Source organism: Lepidochelys olivacea, assembly GCF_965140295.1.
Source record: "Lepidochelys olivacea isolate rLepOli2 genome assembly, chromosome: 5".
Classification (NCBI taxonomy): domain Eukaryota; kingdom Metazoa; phylum Chordata; order Testudines; family Cheloniidae; genus Lepidochelys; species Lepidochelys olivacea.
In genome coordinates, this window is record NC_140415.1 from 66,278,546 (window position 1) to 66,300,060 (window position 21,515).

At 42.7% G+C, this 21,515-nt stretch overlaps 1 protein-coding gene across 9 annotated transcripts in view; it reads left to right on the forward strand.

The window, feature by feature from the left end:
* Positions 1-21,515, forward strand: part of PPIP5K2 (diphosphoinositol pentakisphosphate kinase 2) — a 106,583-nt gene that overhangs the window by 24,744 nt on the left and 60,324 nt on the right. For all 9 annotated transcript variants that reach the window (XM_084627834.1, XM_084627837.1, XM_084627838.1 and 6 more), the window contains exons 6-9: positions 9,992-10,146; positions 11,132-11,233; positions 15,618-15,779; positions 20,364-20,485. In XM_084627834.1, the coding sequence (XP_084483960.1) occupies positions 9,992-10,146; positions 11,132-11,233; positions 15,618-15,779; positions 20,364-20,485 (541 nt within the window). The remainder of the gene's footprint in view (positions 1-9,991; positions 10,147-11,131; positions 11,234-15,617; positions 15,780-20,363; positions 20,486-21,515) is intronic.

Sequence of the window (21,515 nt, forward strand, 5' to 3'; positions counted from 1 at the left end):
AACACAGCTAGACGGACAGGAGTTAGAGCATTAAGATAACCCGGCAAAAACTAGTGGAAAGTATAATTTTTTTGTTAATGTTGTGTGTGTATATAGACTCAGTATTTTATGTCACTGCAATAGAAAGTCATAAAAGGATTTGAATGAGGAGAGACTATGGCCTGGTATCTTACCTCAGGAAAGGCATTTCACATATAAGGGCAGCTTGAAAGAAAATGGGATATTTGAAGTGGACTAATGGATATTGAGACTGGTATCACTAAGATGGTTTGGCAGGAAGGCTATTAGAGACCCATTTTTGGAGAAATGGATGTCCCTTGCTGTCAAGGTTCCTCCCCCACTCTGAACTCTAGGGTACAGATGTGGGGACCTGCATGAAAAACCTCCTAAGCTTATCTTTACCAGCTTAGGTCAAAACTTCCCCAAGGTAACAAATATTACCCCCGTTATCCTTGGAATGGCCGCTACCACCACCAAACTAATACTGGTTACTGGGGAAGAGCTGTTTGGACGCGTCCTTCCCCCCAAAATACTTCCCAAAACCTTGCACCCCACTTCCTGGACAAGGTTTGGTAAAAAGCCTCACCAATTTGCCTAGGTGACTACAGACCCAGACCCTTGGATCTTAAGAACAATGAACAATCCTCCCAACACTTGCACTCCCCCTTTCCTGGGAAATGTTGGATAAAAAGCCTCACCAATTTGCATAGGTGACCACAGACCCAAACCCTTGGATCTGAGAACAATGAAAAAGCATTCAGTGTTTTACAAGAAGACTTTTAATAAAAAATAGAAGTAAATAGAAATAAAGAAATCCCCCCTGTAAAATCAGGATGGTAGATATCTTACAGGGTAATTAGATTCAAAAACATAGAGAACCCCTCTAGGCAAAACCTTAAGTTACAAAAAAGATACACAGTCAGAAATAGTTATTCTATTCAGCACAATTCTTTTCTCAGCCATTTAAAGAAATCATAATCTAACACATACCTAGCTAGATTACTTACTAAAAGTTCTAAGACTCCATTCCTGTTCTGTCCCCGGCCAAGACGACTACAGACAGACACCGACCCTTTGTTTCTCTCCCTCCTCCCAGCTTTTGAAAGTATCTTGTCTCCTCATTGGTCATTTTGGTCAGGTGCCAGCGAGGTTATCTTTAGCTTCTTAACCCTTTACAGGTGAGAGGAGCTTTCCCCTGGCCAGGAGGGATTTCAAAGGGGTTTACCCTTCCCTTTATATTTATGACACGCCCCCCAAATCTCAGCTAGGGTGAAACACTGGCTGGGATTTCTTCCTGGAGCTCTAGGAAAACAGAGTTAATAAGACACATGCATCTCTAAATATACTACCAAGTACATAAAGACTAACAATATTTTCCACATCTCAAGGACGATTTTAACCAGTTGATTCTGGGAAACTTTCACGGGAGAGTGCATCAGCCACTTTGTTAGAAGCTCCTGAGATGTGTTGGATGTCGAAATCAAAATCTTGGAGAGCTAAACTCCACCGAAGAAGTTTTTTGTTAGTTTCTTTGACAGTGTGAAGCCACTTTAGTGCAGCATGGTCGGTTTGCAGGTGGAAACGCCGTCCCCAAACATATGGGCGTAGCTTTTCCAGAGCGTAGACAATGGCATAACATTCTTTTTCAGTGACTGACCAGTTGCTTTCCCTCTCAGACAGTTTTTTGCTGAGAAACACTACAGGGTGGAATTCTTGATCAGGTCCTTTCTGCATTAAAACTGCTCCCACACCACGCTCGGATGCATCTGTGGTTACTAGGAACGGTTTGTCAAAGTCTGGGGCCCTTAGTACAGGGTCAGACATGAGTGTCGCTTTAAGCTTGTTAAAGGCCTTCTGACACTTTCCGGTCCACTGAACAGCATTTGGCTGTTTCTTTTTGGTTAGGTCTGTCAGTGGGGCAGCGATTTGGCTGTAGTGCGGTACAAATCGTCTGTAATAACCGGCCAAGCCTAAGAAGGATTGAACCTGTTTCTTTGACTTTGGGACAGGCCACTTTTGGATAGCATCCACTTTGGCCTGTAGGGGGCTGATAGTTCCTTGACCCACCTGGTGTCCAAGGTAAGTCACTCTGTTTAGGCCTATTTGACACTTCTTAGCCTTAATAGTTAGTCCTGCCTCCCTTATGCGCTCAAGGACTTTTTGTAGATGTTCCAGGTGGTCTGCCCAGGAATCCGAAAATATGGCCACATCGTCAAGGTAGGCGACTGCATATTCTCCTAATCCCGCTAGGAGACCATCTACAAGTCTTTGGAAAGTGGCGGGTGCATTTCGCAGCCCGAAAGGGAGTACATTAAATTCATACAGCCCGAGATGTGTGATGAAGGCTGACCTTTCCTTGGCAGATTCATCTAGCGGTACCTGCCAGTACCCCTTGGTTAAGTCCAAGGTAGAGATGAACTGGGCCCTTCCCAGTTTCTCTAATAGTTCATCTGTGCGTGGCATGGGATAGTTGTCTGGGCGAGTTACAGCATTTAGCTTACGGTAGTCCACGCAAAAACGTATTTCCCCATCTGGTTTGGGAACTAGAACCACTGGAGATGCCCATGCACTTTCAGAGGGGCGGATTACACCCATCTGTAACATATCCTGGATCTCCCGTTCTATAGCAGTTTTAGCTTGAGGAGACACCCGGTAAGGTTGGACCCTAATTGGGTGAGCATTACCTGTGTCAATGGAGTGGTATGCCCGTTCAGTCAGTCCTGGGGTGGCTGAGAACGTTGGCGCGTAGCTAGTGCACAGCTCCTGGATCTGCTGTCGCTGCATACGCCCAAGGGTCATGGAGAGGTTCACCTCTTCCACACCACCAGCACATTTCCCTTCGTAGTAAACACCTTCAGGCCACTCAGCGTCGTCTCCTCCCTGGGCTGTAAACTGACAAACCTTTAATTCTCTGGAATAAAAGGGCTTTAGAGAATTAATATGGTACACCTTAGGCTTTCGGTTGGAGGTGGGGAATGCTATGAGATAATTAACAGCTCCCAGGCGCTCCTGGACCGTGAATGGCCCTTCCCACGATGCTTCCATTTTATGGGCCTGGAGCGCCTTTAAGACCATGACCTGGTCTCCTACTTTGAAGGAACGCTCTCTGGCATGTTTATCATACCAGGCTTTTTGCTCTTTTTGAGCATCCTGTAAGTTTTCTCTAGCAAGGGCTAAAGAGGTTCGGAGGGTGTTTTGTAGGTTGGTTACAAAGTCCAGAATGTTAGTTCCTGGAGAAGGTGTAAATCCCTCCCATTGCTGCTTCACCAACTGCAATGGCCCCTTAACCTCATGGCCATATACAAGTTCAAATGGGGAAAACCCTAAACTGGGATGTGGTACAGCTCTGTAGGCAAAGAGCAACTGCTGCAATACTAGGTCCCAATCCTTGGAGTGCTCATTTACGAATTTACGTGTCATGGCCCCCAAAGTTCCATTAAACTTCTCCACCATGCCATTTGTTTGATGATGGTAAGGAGTGGCAACCAAGTGATTTACCCCATGAGCTTCCCAAAGGTTTTTCATAGTTCCTGCCAGGAAATTAGTCCCTGCATCTGTGAGGATGTCGGAGGGCCAACCTACCCTGGCAAAAATGTCTGCTAGTGCCTGGCACACACTTTTAGCCCTGGTGTTGCTTAGAGCTACTGCTTCCGGCCATCGGGTGGCAAAATCCATGAAAGTCAGTATGTACTGCTTTCCTCTGGGTGTCTTTTTCGGAAAAGGACCCAGAATATCCACAGCTACTCGCTGAAATGGAACTTCAATGATGGGGAGTGGCTGGAGAGGAGCTTTGACCTGGTCTTGGGGTTTTCCCACTCTTTGGCACACCTCACAAGACTGGACATAGGTAGAAACATCCTTGCCCATTCCCTCCCAGTGGAATGACCCCCCCAAACGGTCTTTGGTCCTGTTCACCCCAGCATGGCCACTAGGGTGATCATGGGCTAAGCTCAAGAGCTTGGCCCGGTATTTAGTTGGAACTACCAACTGTCTCTGAGGATGCCAGTCTTCCTGGTGTCCCCCAGAAAGAGTTTCCTTGTATAAAAGTCCTCTTTCTACAACAAACCTGGATCGATTAGAAGAGCTGAGAGGCGGTGGGTTGCTCCGTGCCGCCGTCCACGCTCTCTGGAGGCTTTCATCTGCTTCCTGTTCGGTTTGGAACTGTTCCCTTGATGCTGGAGACATCAGTTCCTCATGGGATTGTGGACCTAGGCTTGGTCCCTCTGGAAGCGATATAGGGGATGGAGCTGTTTCTGTTGACTGTGAACCGCTCTCCGCTGGTGCACTATGTTGGGATTCAGGCTCCGGCTGAGCCTCTTGTGTAGGGTTATCGGCTGCTGCCAGTTCAGGTTCGGTGGGGCCCTCTGGTGTTGAGGTTGCAAGTACTGGATTCAGTGCTGACACGGGGTCTGGTGTTGGTTGTTCGGCTGGTTCCGGTTCTGGGACTGGTTCCGTCTGGGTCTCTGGGACTGGATCCACTACTGCTGTTGCAGACATTGGCCTGGGGTCCAGGTCCATCACCTCTGACTGGGTCCTGATAGAAGTTTCCGGAACAGAGCTAGGCCTCACGGCTTGTTTAGCCTGGCTGCGGGTGACCATTCCCACCCTCTTGGCCTGCTTCACATGATTGGCCAAGTCTTCCCCCAACAGCATGGGGATGGGATAATCATCATAGACTGCAAAAGTCCACATTCCTGACCAGCCCTTGTACTGGACAGGCAACTTGGCTGTAGGCAAATTGAAAGAGTTGGACTTGAAGGGTTGAATCGTCACTTGGATCTCTGGGTTGATTAAATTGGGGTCCACTAAGGAAGCATGGATAGCTGACACTTGAGCTCCGGTGTCCCTCCACGCGGTGACCTTCTTCCCACCCACACTCACAGTTTCCCTCCGCTCCAAGGGTATCTGGGAGGTATCTGGGCCTGTGGACCTCTGGTGTGATTCCGGTGCAATGAACTGTAATCTGTTGGGGTTCTTGGGGCAGTTGGCCTTTACATGCCCCAGCTCATTACACTTAAAACATCGTCCAGCTGACGGGTCACTGGGGCGAGAAGGGTTGCTGGAGAACGGGGTGGTGGGACGATAAGGGGTCTGGAGGGTTCTTTGGGAGGTAGGTGGGGCTTTGGGCGGCCCCCGGTAATAGGGTGTGGTCTGGGGTGGTCCCTTCTGGTCTCCGCTCCAACTGCGACCAGTTTTCTTCTTCTCTGCCACCTCCACCCATCTGGCTCCAATCTCTCCTGCCTCAATTACAGTTTTGGGTTTCCCATCTAGGATGTATCTTTCTATTTCCTCAGGAACACCCTCTAAGAATTGTTCCATTTGCATTAGGAAGGGCAAATTTACTGGAGATTCAACACTTGCTCCTGATATCCAGGCATCCCAAGGTTTTACAATGTGGTAGGCATGTCGGGTAAATGACATGTCTGGTTTCCACCTTAGGGCTCTGAACCTCCGACGAGACTGCTCGGGTGTTATCCCCATTCTGACTCTCGCCTTGGATTTAAACAGTTCATACTTGTTCATGTGTTCTTTAGGCATTTCAGCTGCCACCTCAGCTAAGGGTCCACTGAGCTGCGGCCTCAGCTCTACCATGTATTGGTCAGTAGAGATGTTGTACCCAAGGCAGGCCCTTTCGAAGTTTTCTAAGAAGGCCTCAGTATCATCACCTGCCTTGTAGGTGGGGAACTTTCTGGGATGGGAAGTGGTACCTGGAGAAGGATTGCTAGGGTTTGTTGGTATATTCTGCTGGGCCTTTATCCTCTCCATCTCCTCCACATGCTTCCTTGCCTCCATTTCCCTCTTGTGGGCAGCCTCCTGTACCTCCTTCTCCAGCCGCATGAGTTCTATCTGTCTTTCATGTTCCCTTTGTTTTTCCTCAGCCTGCAATTTGGCTAATTCCAGCTGTAGTCGAGCTGAGGATTTGGCCATTCTAACCTCTCTGTTTTTAACTAACTTTACACCCGAGGTTTAGAAATAAACAAACAAAACTTGGCTGTAAACTTTTGCTGTGCTGGAATAGAGTACCTATTCTCTGATAGTGATTGTCAGCCTACAGAAAAAGACAATTCCCTTGTCTCTGCTCTGGGCCCAAATTAAAGCAAAAAACCTCCAACTACTTGGAAAACTGCTTACCCAGCCCAAAGAAAAAAAAAATTTCTTTTCAAACCTGTGCTCCTTGTAAAACAAAAAAAAAAAAAAATCAAAATCCTAAAAAAAAACCCTGCCACTTTTGTCTCCAGGCAAATGGGTAGAGCACACACCCCCTATTTACTTTTAGGAAGAAAAGAAAAAAAAAAAACCTCTGGGTTGGAAGACTGTGAATTTCCCTGCAGGAGTTAAGTACCCTGCCTCCAGGCAAGAAAACCTGCAATTCACAAGATAATCCCCTTTTGTCTCTGCTTGGCCACAAAGCAGAGAGAAACCAAGCTGCTTTCAGTTTCAAAGCTGCCTTCTGGACTTCCTAAAAATTCCTTTTTAAAATCTGTATTTCTAGTTCAAAAAATCTCAACTGGATCTCAAAATGATTTCAGGTTAATCCCACCACTGTGCCACCATGTCAAGGTTCCTCCCCCACTCTGAACTCTAGGGTACAGATGTGGGGACCTGCATGAAAAACCTCCTAAGCTTATCTTTACCAGCTTAGGTCAAAACTTCCCCAAGGTAACAAATATTACCCCCGTTATCCTTGGAATGGCCGCTACCACCACCAAACTAATACTGGTTACTGGGGAAGAGCTGTTTGGACGCGTCCTTCCCCCCAAAATACTTCCCAAAACCTTGCACCCCACTTCCTGGACAAGGTTTGGTAAAAAGCCTCACCAATTTGCCTAGGTGACTACAGACCCAGACCCTTGGATCTTAAGAACAATGAACAATCCTCCCAACACTTGCACTCCCCCTTTCCTGGGAAATGTTGGATAAAAAGCCTCACCAATTTGCATAGGTGACCACAGACCCAAACCCTTGGATCTGAGAACAATGAAAAAGCATTCAGTGTTTTACAAGAAGACTTTTAATAAAAAATAGAAGTAAATAGAAATAAAGAAATCCCCCCTGTAAAATCAGGATGGTAGATATCTTACAGGGTAATTAGATTCAAAAACATAGAGAACCCCTCTAGGCAAAACCTTAAGTTACAAAAAAGATACACAGTCAGAAATAGTTATTCTATTCAGCACAATTCTTTTCTCAGCCATTTAAAGAAATCATAATCTAACACATACCTAGCTAGATTACTTACTAAAAGTTCTAAGACTCCATTCCTGTTCTGTCCCCGGCCAAGACGACTACAGACAGACACCGACCCTTTGTTTCTCTCCCTCCTCCCAGCTTTTGAAAGTATCTTGTCTCCTCATTGGTCATTTTGGTCAGGTGCCAGCGAGGTTATCTTTAGCTTCTTAACCCTTTACAGGTGAGAGGAGCTTTCCCCTGGCCAGGAGGGATTTCAAAGGGGTTTACCCTTCCCTTTATATTTATGACACTTGCCTACTAGGTCTTAATCACATTTATAGTAGAGACATTGAACCTGGATCCTTCTAATATATATGGACAAATATTCTCACACCTAATGTTGCCAGGAGAGGGAAGAAGGAATGAAGATGTAAATATAGCTGTGATAGCCATAAATGAAACAATCTTACTTCAAGAATAATTCATAAAGTCACTTACTTACATCATCCATTTAACTATTGAAGTCTCTTTGTTGCCCCCCTTTTTATTGTGTATTGCATTTGAGTCCAGTACAGGCACTCACTTTCATCAGATTCTAGCTCTTGTATCATAAACTTTTTAAAATACAAACCACAGCCAGGAGATTGCACATGGCCTGCTTAAGCAAATATTGTAGCTGGCTGGACTTTGTGCAATAGGCAACTTGAAAAAAGTGAACTCAATTCAGTTAGAAATTGCAATACAAGGTACTGAAAGTTTGCCAAGTGTTTCTGTATCCATTATGATGCAGTCTTACAGTTTATTCCATTAATAGATACTTAGTTTCAGAGATTTTAAGATTTTTGTATTTTTAATTTCATTGGTGGTAGAATTGTAGCATGCTATATAAGTTATCTCAAAAATCTGAATTTCTATCTAAGGGTTAGTTTTTAATTTAATATATGGCAGTGAACATGGTTGGTTTGAGATGATTAAACAGACACTTTGGGACAGATCATTCATAAAAATAGTACAATATTTGAAACGGAACAGAATTATTTCTTGAGGTTATGTACAAGGATATGCATCTTCTTGAGGTAAGAGGGTGAGGGGAGAGATGCTAAGGTGAAGAAAACATTGATATGCCAAGGCTGGCTCTGCCCAGTGTGGAAGGATGTGACAATGATGGCTTCTTTCCCTGTTCTGTAATGCCAAGGGGATTGTTATGAGCAGGTGTTTCAGAATAGAGGCTGGCGCTCTCTCTCCCTGAAATTGAGGGACTGAGGCAAGCAGAGTGGATTAAAAAAAGATCAGTGATTTAAAAATCTTTTTTTAATAGCATTTTTTGTTAAAATACAATAGTTTTCTTTTAAAACTTTTCAATTAAATTTGAAACTATCATAACTCACATTAAGAACGAAACTTGCTATAATTTATTAAAAAATCGTTAAAATACAATGGAAAAAATCAGGCAATACATGTTTGCCGCCAAAGTTTTAAAAGACAGACCAGTGAACTTGTGGAATTCGCTGGCGAAGCATGTGGAACCAGTGTTTGTAGAAGCCCTGGACTTGACTTTGGTAGCAGTAGCTTCTTCTGCAGGCTCAGAGAATATTTTCTTCAGTTTATTCAACTAGTTGAGTTCAGCGACTAGTTAATCAAATGTTGAGAATCCGATTGGGAGCTGAAAAAGTAGGAAAGCTTATTTTTCTCTCCACTATATGAATAAAAATGAGGTTTAGAGGATGAGATCTATTAGTTCTAAAATCTGGAAGGACATGGTTACCAGAAACAGTCAGTTCAGTTCACTAACTATTGGTAATGCATCCTTTTTTTAAAAACAGATCAGTTTTAAATGTAAAACATGTTTTGAAAAACTCCTTCTTCTTATGTATCGTGCACATTTAAGGTAGTTTTATTTAACAAATAAACAATTTTAAAATGCTAGTTTTATACCTTTTTAATTGAATTCAAGTTTCCATCCACAAATGACAAATCATGAATAGAAAATCAATCTAGTACATAAGAAATGTATCATTCACCATTTTCTGCCTTAATAAATGGATCAATTAAGCACCTGAATAAATGTATGTTCAATTATATAATTGCTTAAATAAATGTGTATAGGTAGCAAAAAGAAGTACTAAATTACACCAACCATTGGGAATCTGCCTTTCTTTAGGAAAATAATGTACAAAGGCAAAATGTGATTAAAATTGGTGATTTAAATCAAAGTTTCATATATGCTCATTTAACTCATAATTAAATTGCTTTGGTTTAAATCACTCTATACAGGAAGCAGGGGTGGTAGAGATGCTGGTGCGTTCTTTCTCTGTGCCTAAATGGTGCTTGTAAGTCACTGTTGCACTGAGAAAGTACTTCCCAGTGACCCGCAGGGAAGAAACACAGATACTCCCCAGCCAAAGTGAGTTCCCTTCCTGCACCAATACGGATGGCAGAGAGCTGCTAAGTTATGGAGAGGAGGGTGATGAGCAGGCAACAGTGCACCAAAGTTCACTGGTTAAGTGTTTTAGGGCTGGGCTGAGCCCAGCACTGATTGAATTGAATAGAATAGAGTAGAGGCCCATCCCCAGTTTGTAGCAGGGAGATTTTCTGGTGCCAAATCTGGGTCTGTTCTTAGTACTTCCTTCCTTGAATAACTGCTCCAAACATGATTTATAAGAACTTAAATTGGTGATTCCATTTCAATAGTTCAATATTTTTCTTGTCTTAAACTGAAGACTAAAGATATTAATTAATTTTTTTGAAAGTGAGCAGTTGTGACTTTTATTGTATACTGTTACCACATGATATCGTCTTTAATTTATGCTCATTTCTCTAGAATGCAATTTGATTGAAGGAGAAGACCAGGTGGAGGTGAATGGGGAAGTTTTCCAAAAGCCATTTGTAGAGAAGCCAGTGAGTGCCGAGGACCACAATGTATACATTTATTATCCAACATCTGCTGGCGGTGGAAGCCAAAGGCTTTTTCGAAAGGTGCGGAAATTGCCACACTTAAATTATTTAAAAATGTTTTTGTACTGAATGACTGTAATCTTGGTTCTATTATAGTGACTTAAAAAAACCTGAAACCCCAAAATATTTTTGGAGAATCTGATGCAAATCTATACAAACCAGAATCAAAAGACCAAATTCTCTAGCAGAGGTATGGCCTTTGTACCACAGAAGTTGTATGAAAAGGGTCTGTAATCTACCTACAGATGCTCAGCAGACGAGTTTCTTAACATAGAGGAGGTCCGCTAGGATATCCACACTGCAACCAGGGTCTGCTTCTCTGCCCACCATCTTGTTGTGCATATGAATGGATTTATTTTCAAGAATACAAGTTGCCTAATATAGTGGTGGTTTAAACTAAACTGATGAGAGAACATACACAAACTCCTCTTAATGAGGTTGTTGAATTTTCACCTCAAATACTTGAACAGGTCGGAACTGAAGCTGTTATAGAGATCTGTTGACCTGAATCTGTTGACTAAAACAAGGTTCTTTCTAGTGACAATGCATTCCTACTAACTTTTGATTAATTAAAAAGTCATTGCAATTAACAATGAGGATGCATACTGAGGCTGGATGTAATGTAACTTTGTGTGCAGCCTAAATGTTGTACTGTGTAATTTCAGAATCTGTGTCCTTAATTTGGTAGTGCTGCAGTATATTAGCACAGAGGTAGCATGGTACCATTTTATGGTAAAGAAGTACTCAGTCATTTGGGAAACTTTTTATTTAATATTTTCAACCTCTATTAAATAGATATGACTTCATAGTCAAGTCTTGAGATTAAACTATTTGTATTGATAAAGCCTTCCTTTGTGGAATATGTTTAGTTAGTTCTCCATAAAACCAGGAGGGGGAGGGAAATTGTGGAAGAAGAGACAGAAATAAACTCTGAGAGTGTGCATATTTAAGGAGGTGAAAAGGTCTATCTTAAAGAGAGGCTTTAACAGAAAAATATTTGTTTCAGATTGGCAGCAGGAGCAGTGTTTATTCACCTGAAAGCAATGTGAGAAAGACGGGCTCATACATTTATGAGGAGTTCATGCCTACAGATGGCACTGATGTAAAGGTATGAAAACCGCATATTCTGATTTCTATTTAGAACAGTCAAATATTCCAAGACCTTTGGCAGTTTTTGAGATGAAAATGTGTCTTGTGGGGTGGCAGAGCGCAGGCAGGCTCAGACTTTGGTCCCCCCTTGTGGGGGTTGTGTAGTAATTTTTGTTGTCAGAAGGGAGTCATGGTGCAATGAAGTTTGAGAATTATTAGTATTAGGAATTATTAGTTAGTAGTAGTAGTAGACATTAGAGGAGTATTCGTATATTTTAATAAACTATGACTAATTATAAATGTACACTGCTTTGGAGAAAATACACTAACAGTACATTGTTAATGCATTATCCATTAGGGTTTTTTTAGTTCATTTTCTTTATATATTTAGTTTTTATTAATTTAGATTTAAAATGAGTATAAAAGACTAGGCATCCTTGCATTATTATTAATAAAATCCCAGCAGCGTTACAGTAATTATTTCAGCAGGAACTCAGCCAGTCACCTACAGAATTTCCTTCCCTTCATTGTATGGGGAATAGATCCTGGAAAGACACCAAATTCATGTTATTTTGGACCATGGGAGGGATCAAGTTCCAGAGTCTCTGAGCCCTTGCTGTGAATGCCCTACCAACAACCCCCTCTTATAATGAAGGAGAGATCCTGCTTGGACACTTTGGTTGCCCACAACTGTGGCAGTATGGCATGTGGAGAGGCAATCTTTCAGGTAGGCCTAGTCCCAGGCTAGGTAGAACTTTATGGGTCATAACCAACATCTTAAACTCCACCTAGAGACCAGTAGGAAGATGGTGCAGTGCAGATCCTAGAGTACTGATCTTGTATACTCCCAGTGAGATGCCTTACTCGGTAAGCAAGCTGCTGCATTGTACACCATTGTCACTCTTCAAATGTTTTTAAGGTGTAGTCCCATATGGAACACATTGCAGTAGCTAATCTTGAGGTTATGAAAGCCTGCATCAGAGCCACCTAGCCAAACACAGATGGTAAAAGGCGGCCTGGGTTGTAATACAACCAAACAGAAGTTGGGGGTCTAAAATTAACCCTAAGCTGCAAACTCTCATAACTAATGTCTGTATTCCAACAATTAGAGGGACAGATGTTACCTCCACCATCTCATCCAGTTACTTCCCCAACTCTGCTAGGTTGAGTTTTAGCCAGTACACCGTCATCCATTCTCTAATCTCAGTTAGACAGTGGCTGAGCTACTGAATCTCATCAGATGTGATGGAGACATACAGTTGGGTATCATCAGCAAGTTGCAAACACCACGCCTCATGCTTTCTAAAAACCTCATATACACAGTGAACAGCTGACAGAATGGAACCGTGCCGGAGCCATACCTGAGAATTCTTTGGGAAGAGGAGAAATTGCCCACAACAATCTGTTGACATCTTGGAGAGAAAAGAATAAAGCTATTGAAGACAGAGTAGTCCTGACAAGTAACACCTCCCTATGATCAGTGGTATCAAAGGCAGCTGATAGAAGTAGTAGTAGTACCTGTATAGACAAATGATCTTCATCCAGGAGGAGATTATTGACCACTGAAGTCTGTGCCAAAGCCATGCCTGTACCTAGTGTGACAACGGCCTAGGAGGTCAAAGACCTCTAGATACAGCGAGAGGTATCTCACCACAACCTTCTCCTGGGAAAGATGTGATAATAGTCAATAATTAGATTGTTAGTGTTAAGCGATGATTTCTTGAGTAAATGTGATGGAGTTAATTTTGGAATTAATTGAGTTTTGGAATTAATTGAGCAACTTAACAGTAACAAGTTGCCAGCACTAGGTGGCATTCACCCAAGAGTTCTGAAAGAACTAAAATGTGAAATTGCGGAACTGTTACCTATGGTTTGTAACCTGTCCTTTAAATCAGCTTCTGTACCCAATAACTGGAAGATAGCTAATGTAATGCCAATATTTAAGAAGGGGTCTAGAGGTGATCCTGGCAATTAGACCAGTAAGTCTAATGTCAGTACTGGGCAAATTTAGTTGAAACAATAGTAAAGAATAAAATTGTCAGACACATAGAAGAACATAAATTGTTGTGCAAAAGTCAACGTGGTTTCTGTAAAGGGAGATCATGTTTTCCTAATCTATTAGTTCTTTGAGGGGGGCAACAAACATGTGGACAAGGGGGATCCAGTGGACATAGTGTACTTAGATTTCCAGAAAGCCTTTGACAAGGTCCCTCACCAAAGGCTCTTACGTAAATTAAGTTGTCATGGGATAAGAGGGAAGATCCTTTCATGGATTGAGAACTGGTTAAAAGACAGGGAACAAAGGGTAGGAATAAATGGTAAATTTTCAGAATGGAGAGGGGTAACTAGTGGTGTTCCCTAAGGGTCAGTCCTAGGACCTATCCTATTCAACTTATTCCTAAATGATCTGGAGAAAGGGGTAAACAGCGAGGTGGCAAAGTTTGCAGATGATACTAAACTGCTCAAGATAGTCAAGACCAAAGCAGACTGTGAAGAGCTTCAAAAAGATCTCACAAAACTAAGTGATTGGTCAACAAAAATGGCAAATGAAATTTAATGTGAATAAATGTAAAGTAATGCACACTGGAAAAAATAACTCCAACTATACATACAATATGATGGGGGGCTAATTTAGCTACAACTAATCAGGAGAAAGATCTTGGAGTCATTGTGGATAGTTCTCTGAAGACGTCCATGCAGTGTGCAGCGACAGTCAAAAAAACAAACGGGATGTTAAGAATCATTAAAAAAGGGATAGAGAATAAGACGGAGAATATCTTATTGCCCTTATATAAATCCATGGTTCATCCACATCTTGAATACTGTGTACAGATGTTGTCCCCTCATCTCAAAAAGGATATACTAACATTAGAAAAGGTTCAGAAAAGGGCAACTAAAATGATTAGGGGTTTGGAACAGGAGGAGAAATTAGAGGCTAGAACTTTTCAGCTTGGAAAAGAAGAGACTAAGGGTGGATATGATTGAGGCATATAAAATCATGAGTGGTGTGGAGAAAGTGAATAAGGAAAAGTTATTTACTTGTTCCCATAGTATAAGAACTAGGGGCCACCAAATTGAATTAATGGGTAGCAGGTATAAAACAAAAGGAAATTCTTCTTCACTCAGCACACAGTCAACCTGTGAAACCCCTTGCCTGAGGAGGTTGTGAAGGCTAGGACTATAACAGGGTTTAAAAGAGAACTGTATAAATTCATGGAGGTTAAGTCCATTAATGGCTATTAGCCAGGATGAGCAAGGAATGGTGTCCCTAGCTTCTGTTTGTCAGAGGGTGGAGATGGATGGCAGGAGAGAGATCACTTGATCATTACCTGTTAGGTTCACTCCCTCTGGGGCACTTGGCATTGGCCACTGTCGCCAGACAGGATACTGGGCTGGATGGACCTTTGGTCTGACCCAGTATGGCCATTCTTATATTCTAAATGCCACACTACAGCTTCCCTCAAAGTAATAGGCAGCCTGCCAGCTCTCAGGGGCATTAACAGTCTCTAAAAATAAAGGACCCAGTACTTTCCTATTGGCTTTACCACTCAGGAAGGACATATATGCAAAATACAGGTTTTGGTATGAAGTTCTCTCAGTACCTCAGCAAGTATTAGTGGCTGAAATTCTAGCAGAGAAGACAAGGCCCTTTTTCTCGCAAGACCAAACTCTGCCACCACAGAAGCACCCCTAATTTGATCAGTTTTGTCTGCAAAATATCAAGCAATTTCCTCACAACAGGAGGTACTTGGACTAGCTCCCAAGCTGAGATAGTTTGGTAAAACCAGACATTTTACCACTCCAAAAAAAAAAAAAAAATAAAATAAAATCTGCTGTCTGAGACTTTGCAGGTCCTATGGTGGAGGAAGAGAACTTATTCTTTGTTTCCTGTACTGCCACAGCATATGTGTTTGATCAATTGTAACATAAATGTTTTGGGTTTTTTAAGGCTTAACACAAGATCTCCACCACTGGTGCTCTAGCCATCTTCCTTCGTGCTTTGTTTGTCACTGATAATCCATCAGGCTGGATGTCCTGTGAGCACAAAACAAAGAGGGAGCCTAGAAGCCACCCCATCATTGGTTAGGAGCATTATCTAATTTGCAGTGAGTGTCTCTGACAGGATGCTGTTAAGAGCTTAAAACTGGGTTCTATGGAAACCAGCACCCTGGTCACTTAACCACAGTTCCCTATGTGTTCTAAAAGTGTAGTTAAGGTGTAAGGGAACACTTACACCTGCTGGTGTGCTGTAGATTGAAGGTTGGCCTGTAGTGGGCCACACAGTAACTTGCTGTGTACACAAGCTCTAGTAATGTTTTTGGACGTGTGTATGCAGCTACGTGATTTGAACTTGACATAAACTCGGTGTAACTAAGTTAATAAATTTTAATTTTTAAATAAAGGTGTACACAGTAGGTCCAGACTATGCACATGCTGAAGCGAGGAAGTCCCCAGCTTTGGATGGCAAGGTAGAACGAGACAGTGAAGGAAAAGAAGTGAGATATCCAGTCATCCTGAATGCAAGAGAGAAGTTGATTGCTTGGAAAGTATGCCTTGCATTTAAGGTAAACAGACCACTTACTAGCTGATCAAATGTGTAGTACTAATTGTTTACTGTGTGAAAATTCTGTTAGTCAGTGCTCATAAACAGAGGTGGTATTGTTAGAGATCTCCTGGGATGGAAAAAGAAATTGCACTCACGTTTTTTTTTCCCCCCTAATCTGGTGGACTTCCCCTGTTTTTAAATAATTAGCTTTTTAATATTCTTACTGCATACTGTCAGAGGAAAACCTATTCTACTGCAACATCTTCATAAGTTGCTCTGTCTATGCTGGAAAGAAGGCAGAGTACCACAAGAACTGAGACACCAACATCATCAGTCTATAAAAACGGGTGACAGGAGTGACTGTAACAACTATCATGGCATTTCCCTTCTTAGCATTATGGGAAAAGCTTTTGCCCAAATTGTCCCAAATAGACTTCAGACCCTTGCAGACAAAATCTATCCTGAATCACGGTGCGGCTTCACAGCTGAAAGATCTACTATTGACATGATCTTCTTGCTGAGACAATTACAAACAAAAAAAAAGAACAAAAAAAGCCACTTTACATAGCCTTTGTCGATCTCACGAAGGTTTTTGACCTTGTCAGTAGAGGCGGACTATTTACCCTTCTAGAAAAGATTGGATTACCCCCCCGCAAGCTCTCAAGCATGATTTGATCCTTCCATGAAAACATGTATGGCATAGTTCAATACAACAGCTCAGTCTGGGAGGCTTTCCAGATACGTAGTGGAGTTAAGCAAGGTTGTGTACTTGCCCCAGCTCTGTTTGGGATCATCTTTTCCTTGCTACTGAAACAAGATTTTGATTTCTCAATTGAGGGAATCTTCTTGCACTCAAGATCTGATGGGAAGCTGTTCAATCTTGCAAGACTCAGATTTCAAACCAAAACTTGGGAGGCCCTTATCCAACACTTCCTCGCTGATGACGCAGCAGTGACAGACCACACAGAAACTCATCTCCAAAACCTTATGGATGTTTTTTCCAAAGCCTGCCAAGACTTTGGGCTTACCATAAGCCTAAAAAGGGTTAATATAATGCTCCAAGGAGTTGAGGAAGCACCCTCCTTCAAGATCAACAACTATGAACTTGAAGTGGTGAACAAGTTCACATAGCTGGGGTCCACTATCACAGTCAACCTTTCACTTGGAATGGAACTCAACATCCACATGGGAAAAGCCACCACAGTGTCTACACCGGGGTCTCAAACTCAAATGACCAGGAGGACCACATGAGGACTAGTACATTGGCCCGAGGGCCGCACCACTGACCACCCACCCACACCCCACTCCACCAGCCCTGCCCCTACTCCACCCCTTCCGTGAGGCCCTGCCTCTTCCCACCCCTTCCAACCCCTTCCCGAAAATCCCCACCCCAACTCCGCCACCTCCCTGCCCCCAGGGAGGCTCAGGCAGGGGGTCGGGGTGGGGCAGGGGGTCAGGGTGCAAGGTGCCAATGGGAACTTTGGGTGAGGTACCTGGAGGAGCAGCCAAGGCAACACACAAACCCCTGTGCCCTCCTCCTCCCCCCAGGTCCCAGCTGCTTCTTGGAGCGGCACAGGTGCAGGACAGGAGGCAGGGAGGGAGCCTGCCTTGCCCCCGGTGCGTGCCGGGCTGGAGCCACTCTAGGTAAATGGCCGGGGGGCTGTGGGGAGCTGGCAGGCCACAGAAAATAACCCCAGCCCGCGAGCCGCTTGTTTGAGACCCCTGGTCTAGACTAAGAAAGAGGGTGTGACAGAACAACAAACTGACAGAACACACAAAGATCTGTGTGTATTGTGAATGTGTTATCAGCACACTTTTTTTTTATGGGAACGAGATGTTGATCTTGTACTTTCATCAGGAAAAGAGGCTCAACAGCTTTCATACGCGTTGCCTTCATCAAACCTTTGGTATCTCCTGGAAGGACAGAGTCACCAACACTGAGGTGCTTAAGTGGGCCAGCATGCAAACTCTCCTCAACCAGAAAAACAACAAAGAGTCTGGTGGCACCTTAAAGACTAACTGATTTATTTGGGCATAAGCTTTTGTGGGTAAAAAACCCACTTCTTCAGAGGCATGGAGTGAAAATTACAGATGCAGGCATTATTATACTGACACTTGAAGAGAGAGGAGTTACCTCACAAGTGGAGAAGCAGTGTTGACAGGGCCAATTCGATCAGGGTGGATGTAGTCCACTCCCAATAATTGAGGAGGAGGTGTCAATTCTAGGAGAGGCAAAGCTGCTTTTGTAGTGAGCCAGCCACTCCCAGTCCCTATTCAGACCCTAATTAATGGTGTTAAATTTGCAAATGAATTTTAGTTCTGCAGTTTCTCTTTGAAGTCTGTTTCTGAAGTCTTTGTTGTTCAAGTATGGCTACTTTTAAATCTGTTATAGAATGTCCAGGAAGATTGAAGCTTTCTCCTACTGGCTTTTGTATGTTACCGTTCCTGGTGTCCGATTTGTGTCCATTTATTCTTTTACATAGAGACTGTCTGGTTTGGCCAATGTACATGTCAGAGGGGCATTGCTGGCACATGATGGCATATATCACATTAGTAGATGTGCAGGTATGTCCCTGATGGTGTGGCTGTTGTGGTTGGGTCCTCTGATGGTGTCGCTAGAGTAGATATGGGGTCAGAGCAGGCAACGAGGTTTGTTACAGGGATTGGTTCCTGGGTTAGTGTTTCTGTGGTGTGTAGTTGCTGGTGAGTATTAGCTTCAGGTTGGGGGCTGTCTGTAAATGAGGACTAGCCTGCTTCTCAAGGTCTGTGAGAGTGAGGGATCGTTTTCCAAGTTAGGTTGTAGATCGTTGATGATGTGATGGAGAGGTTTTAGCTGGGGTCTGTATGTGATGGCCAGTGGTGTTCTGTTGTTTTCCTTGTTGGGCCTATTCTATACTAGGTGACTTCTGGGTACCCATCTCTCTCCTCAACCAGAGATGCCTCTGCTGGCTTGGGCATGTGTGCTGAATGAATGATAGCGCATCCCAAATGACATTGTCTACGGCAAATTGACATCTGGAAAAAGACCCAAAGGGCACCCAAAATATTGTGTTAAGGATGTGTGCAAGTGAGACCTCAAAGAAATGGACATGGGCGTGGACAACTGGGAAGATCACACTCAAGAATGCAGCCTTTGGAAACAAGAACTAAACAAAGGTCTCCTGAGTTAAGAGGGGAAGCAGTCCAGCTTAGCAGAGGAGAAAAGAGTTTGCAGAAGGCAGAGCCCAAAGGGTCAAAACATCACTTTTAAATGTGACAGATGCAGCAGAGATTATCTCTCGAATGGGTCTCTTCAGCCACAGCTGCGGCTGCCATTAAAACCAACTGGGTACATTTTTTACCTCTTGGGGTGGATTCCCATGGTCTCTCGAGACTGAAAGATGCCTACTATTGCCATTGTGGACAAATAGAGACAGCTGAATTCAGAAAACTCATACATGAAATATACCACTGTAGATTAATGTGACATGCATATTTTTCTCTCCTGTTTTGCATGTGTGCATGCTAACTTACTTTCACTCAGTTTAATTTGTAAAGGCTGATTTTTTTTGTATTAAACAAATCCATTTGCATTCAGTTTGCATAATCTTAAATATATGCTTTGTTAGTAACAATGGGCCTTTGTGATGCAGTTGCAGTAAATCACACAGGGGTGGCTCCTAACTGGTGCCAGCACTGGTCCCAGTGCTAGAATATATTAACCTGTAAAGTCTTCAGTGATGTCAGAACCAAGAGTCCCAAATAAAATGTGTAGTTTTTGTATCTGAAAACTAATTTGAAATAATCTGGGAAAGGAGCAAAATATCTTTACTAATAACTATTTAAGGCTTACATCTACACTATGAGCTAGGGCTATGATTCCCCTCCTCGTGTACGCATACTCACACTAGCTCTCAGTAAGCTAGCACAAGTATAATAACAGTGTAGCTATGATAGCACTCGTGGTGACAGCGGAGGCACAGTACATTCCCACCAATTTCAGTTTGTGTGGTTCTACTCTCACAGCTCTTTGGGGTAGGAACTGTGTTTTGTTCTGTGTTTGTATAGAACCTAGCACAGTGGCTCTTGGTCCATGACTAGGGCTCCTAGGTGCTACATAATATAAATAATTCTGAAATAATAAATAATATTCTGAAAGGTGACTGTTAAAAATGGCATTACTGCATCAAGTTTATAAATAGCATATTTTTTGGTAATTCTGAGAAATAAGAAGGGTGTGTGTGTGTTTACCTCTCTCCTTATCTCTTACCACTACTAGAAACAATGATTCCACAGTCCAAATTCTGTGGACAGTGGGAGTTCTGAAGATAATGTGGATGCAAAAGTGTAACGGAAAGCAGAATTTGGCCTGCAGAATTCATGTTGCTAGTGGTGTGTGAGAAGTTAAGAACTCAGGTTGGGATGTCAGGCATGTAATTAGGAAACATCATGTATAATCTGAACAAATTTAATATGGAGTCACTGAAGAACAATAAATATAGAACCCACAGTGCCATTTTTGTGTTGCCTTTTCAGATCAGAACCATACTTAACATGCAGGTCTGGAAACACGAGACCCTTGACTAAAATGGAAACTGTGCTTTTCACTATTTATTCTTAACAGCAAACAGTTTGTGGCTTTGACTTGTTGCGTGCTAATGGACAGTCCTATGTCTGTGACGTCAATGGCTTCAGTTTTGTGAAGAACTCCATGAAATACTATGATGATTGTGCGAAGATACTTGGGTAAGAGTTCATTAATTGATATTATATGATTGGTGTGTATGTTCATGCAATCATTTGTCTTTGCTATGGAAGTTCTTTCATCCAGTTTCCAAAGTATTTCTGTCTTAAACATTTTTTTTGAGGGCTACTTTTACTCCAGGGTTGAAACAAGTTCAAGGAATCTTTTGGATAGTTTTTTCTTTAAAGCAGAAAAAGCCTTTGCTTTTAAAGCGTGTTGTACCAATAAAATAAAAACCAGCAGGATCTTATTAAAGGGAAAAAGGCAAAATACCACATTTATTGTGAATACAGAAAGAATCATAGTAAGCAGTTAGTTATAGCTATAACATTCCATTCAATCTCATATTTATTCACACATTCATTCATACAAACACACACACACACACACACACATACACACCCACACACACAGGTTCTGCAAGGTTGTTATAGTTACCAGTCTTAGAGTTGCTCATGCCAAGCCACTGGCCAGGTGGCCTGGACATGAGGAGGGAGCAGGGCCTTGTCAGATGCTCATCTGATGCTCCTGGAAGTTGGTTTGCAGAATCAGACCCCAAAGTTCTCACTTTTTAGAGTCTATTTTTATAGGAATTTCTTCCTATGCCAGTCTATGGGAATTGCTTCATCATGCTGTTGCTGAATCAATCAGCAGATAGCACATTCCTGACGGCTCCAAGATGTTATCTTGTTCTTTGGTTCTCCCATTCTTGAGGCTGTTGGGTGGATTCCAGTCTGCCCTCCGGGTGGGGTCCTCTGGTTATTTCCACTTGACGCCTTCTTCAGCCGATGGACACTGGATTCTTAGGCTGGCACCTCCCTGATCATTCAGTTATTATCCACACCAAGCATCCATCCACATACATCCTCTATCTCTATTTTAATCACAATTGTTAATACAACAAAAAGGCGGGGAGTCTCTGGGTGCTGTTTCTGTTGTTAGAGTATTGCTTTGAGTCTCTCTCTCTGTGAATTGCTTTGAGAACAGACTCTGTCTTAGAATGTACTAACACAATTAGCAGCTTGCAAGTTT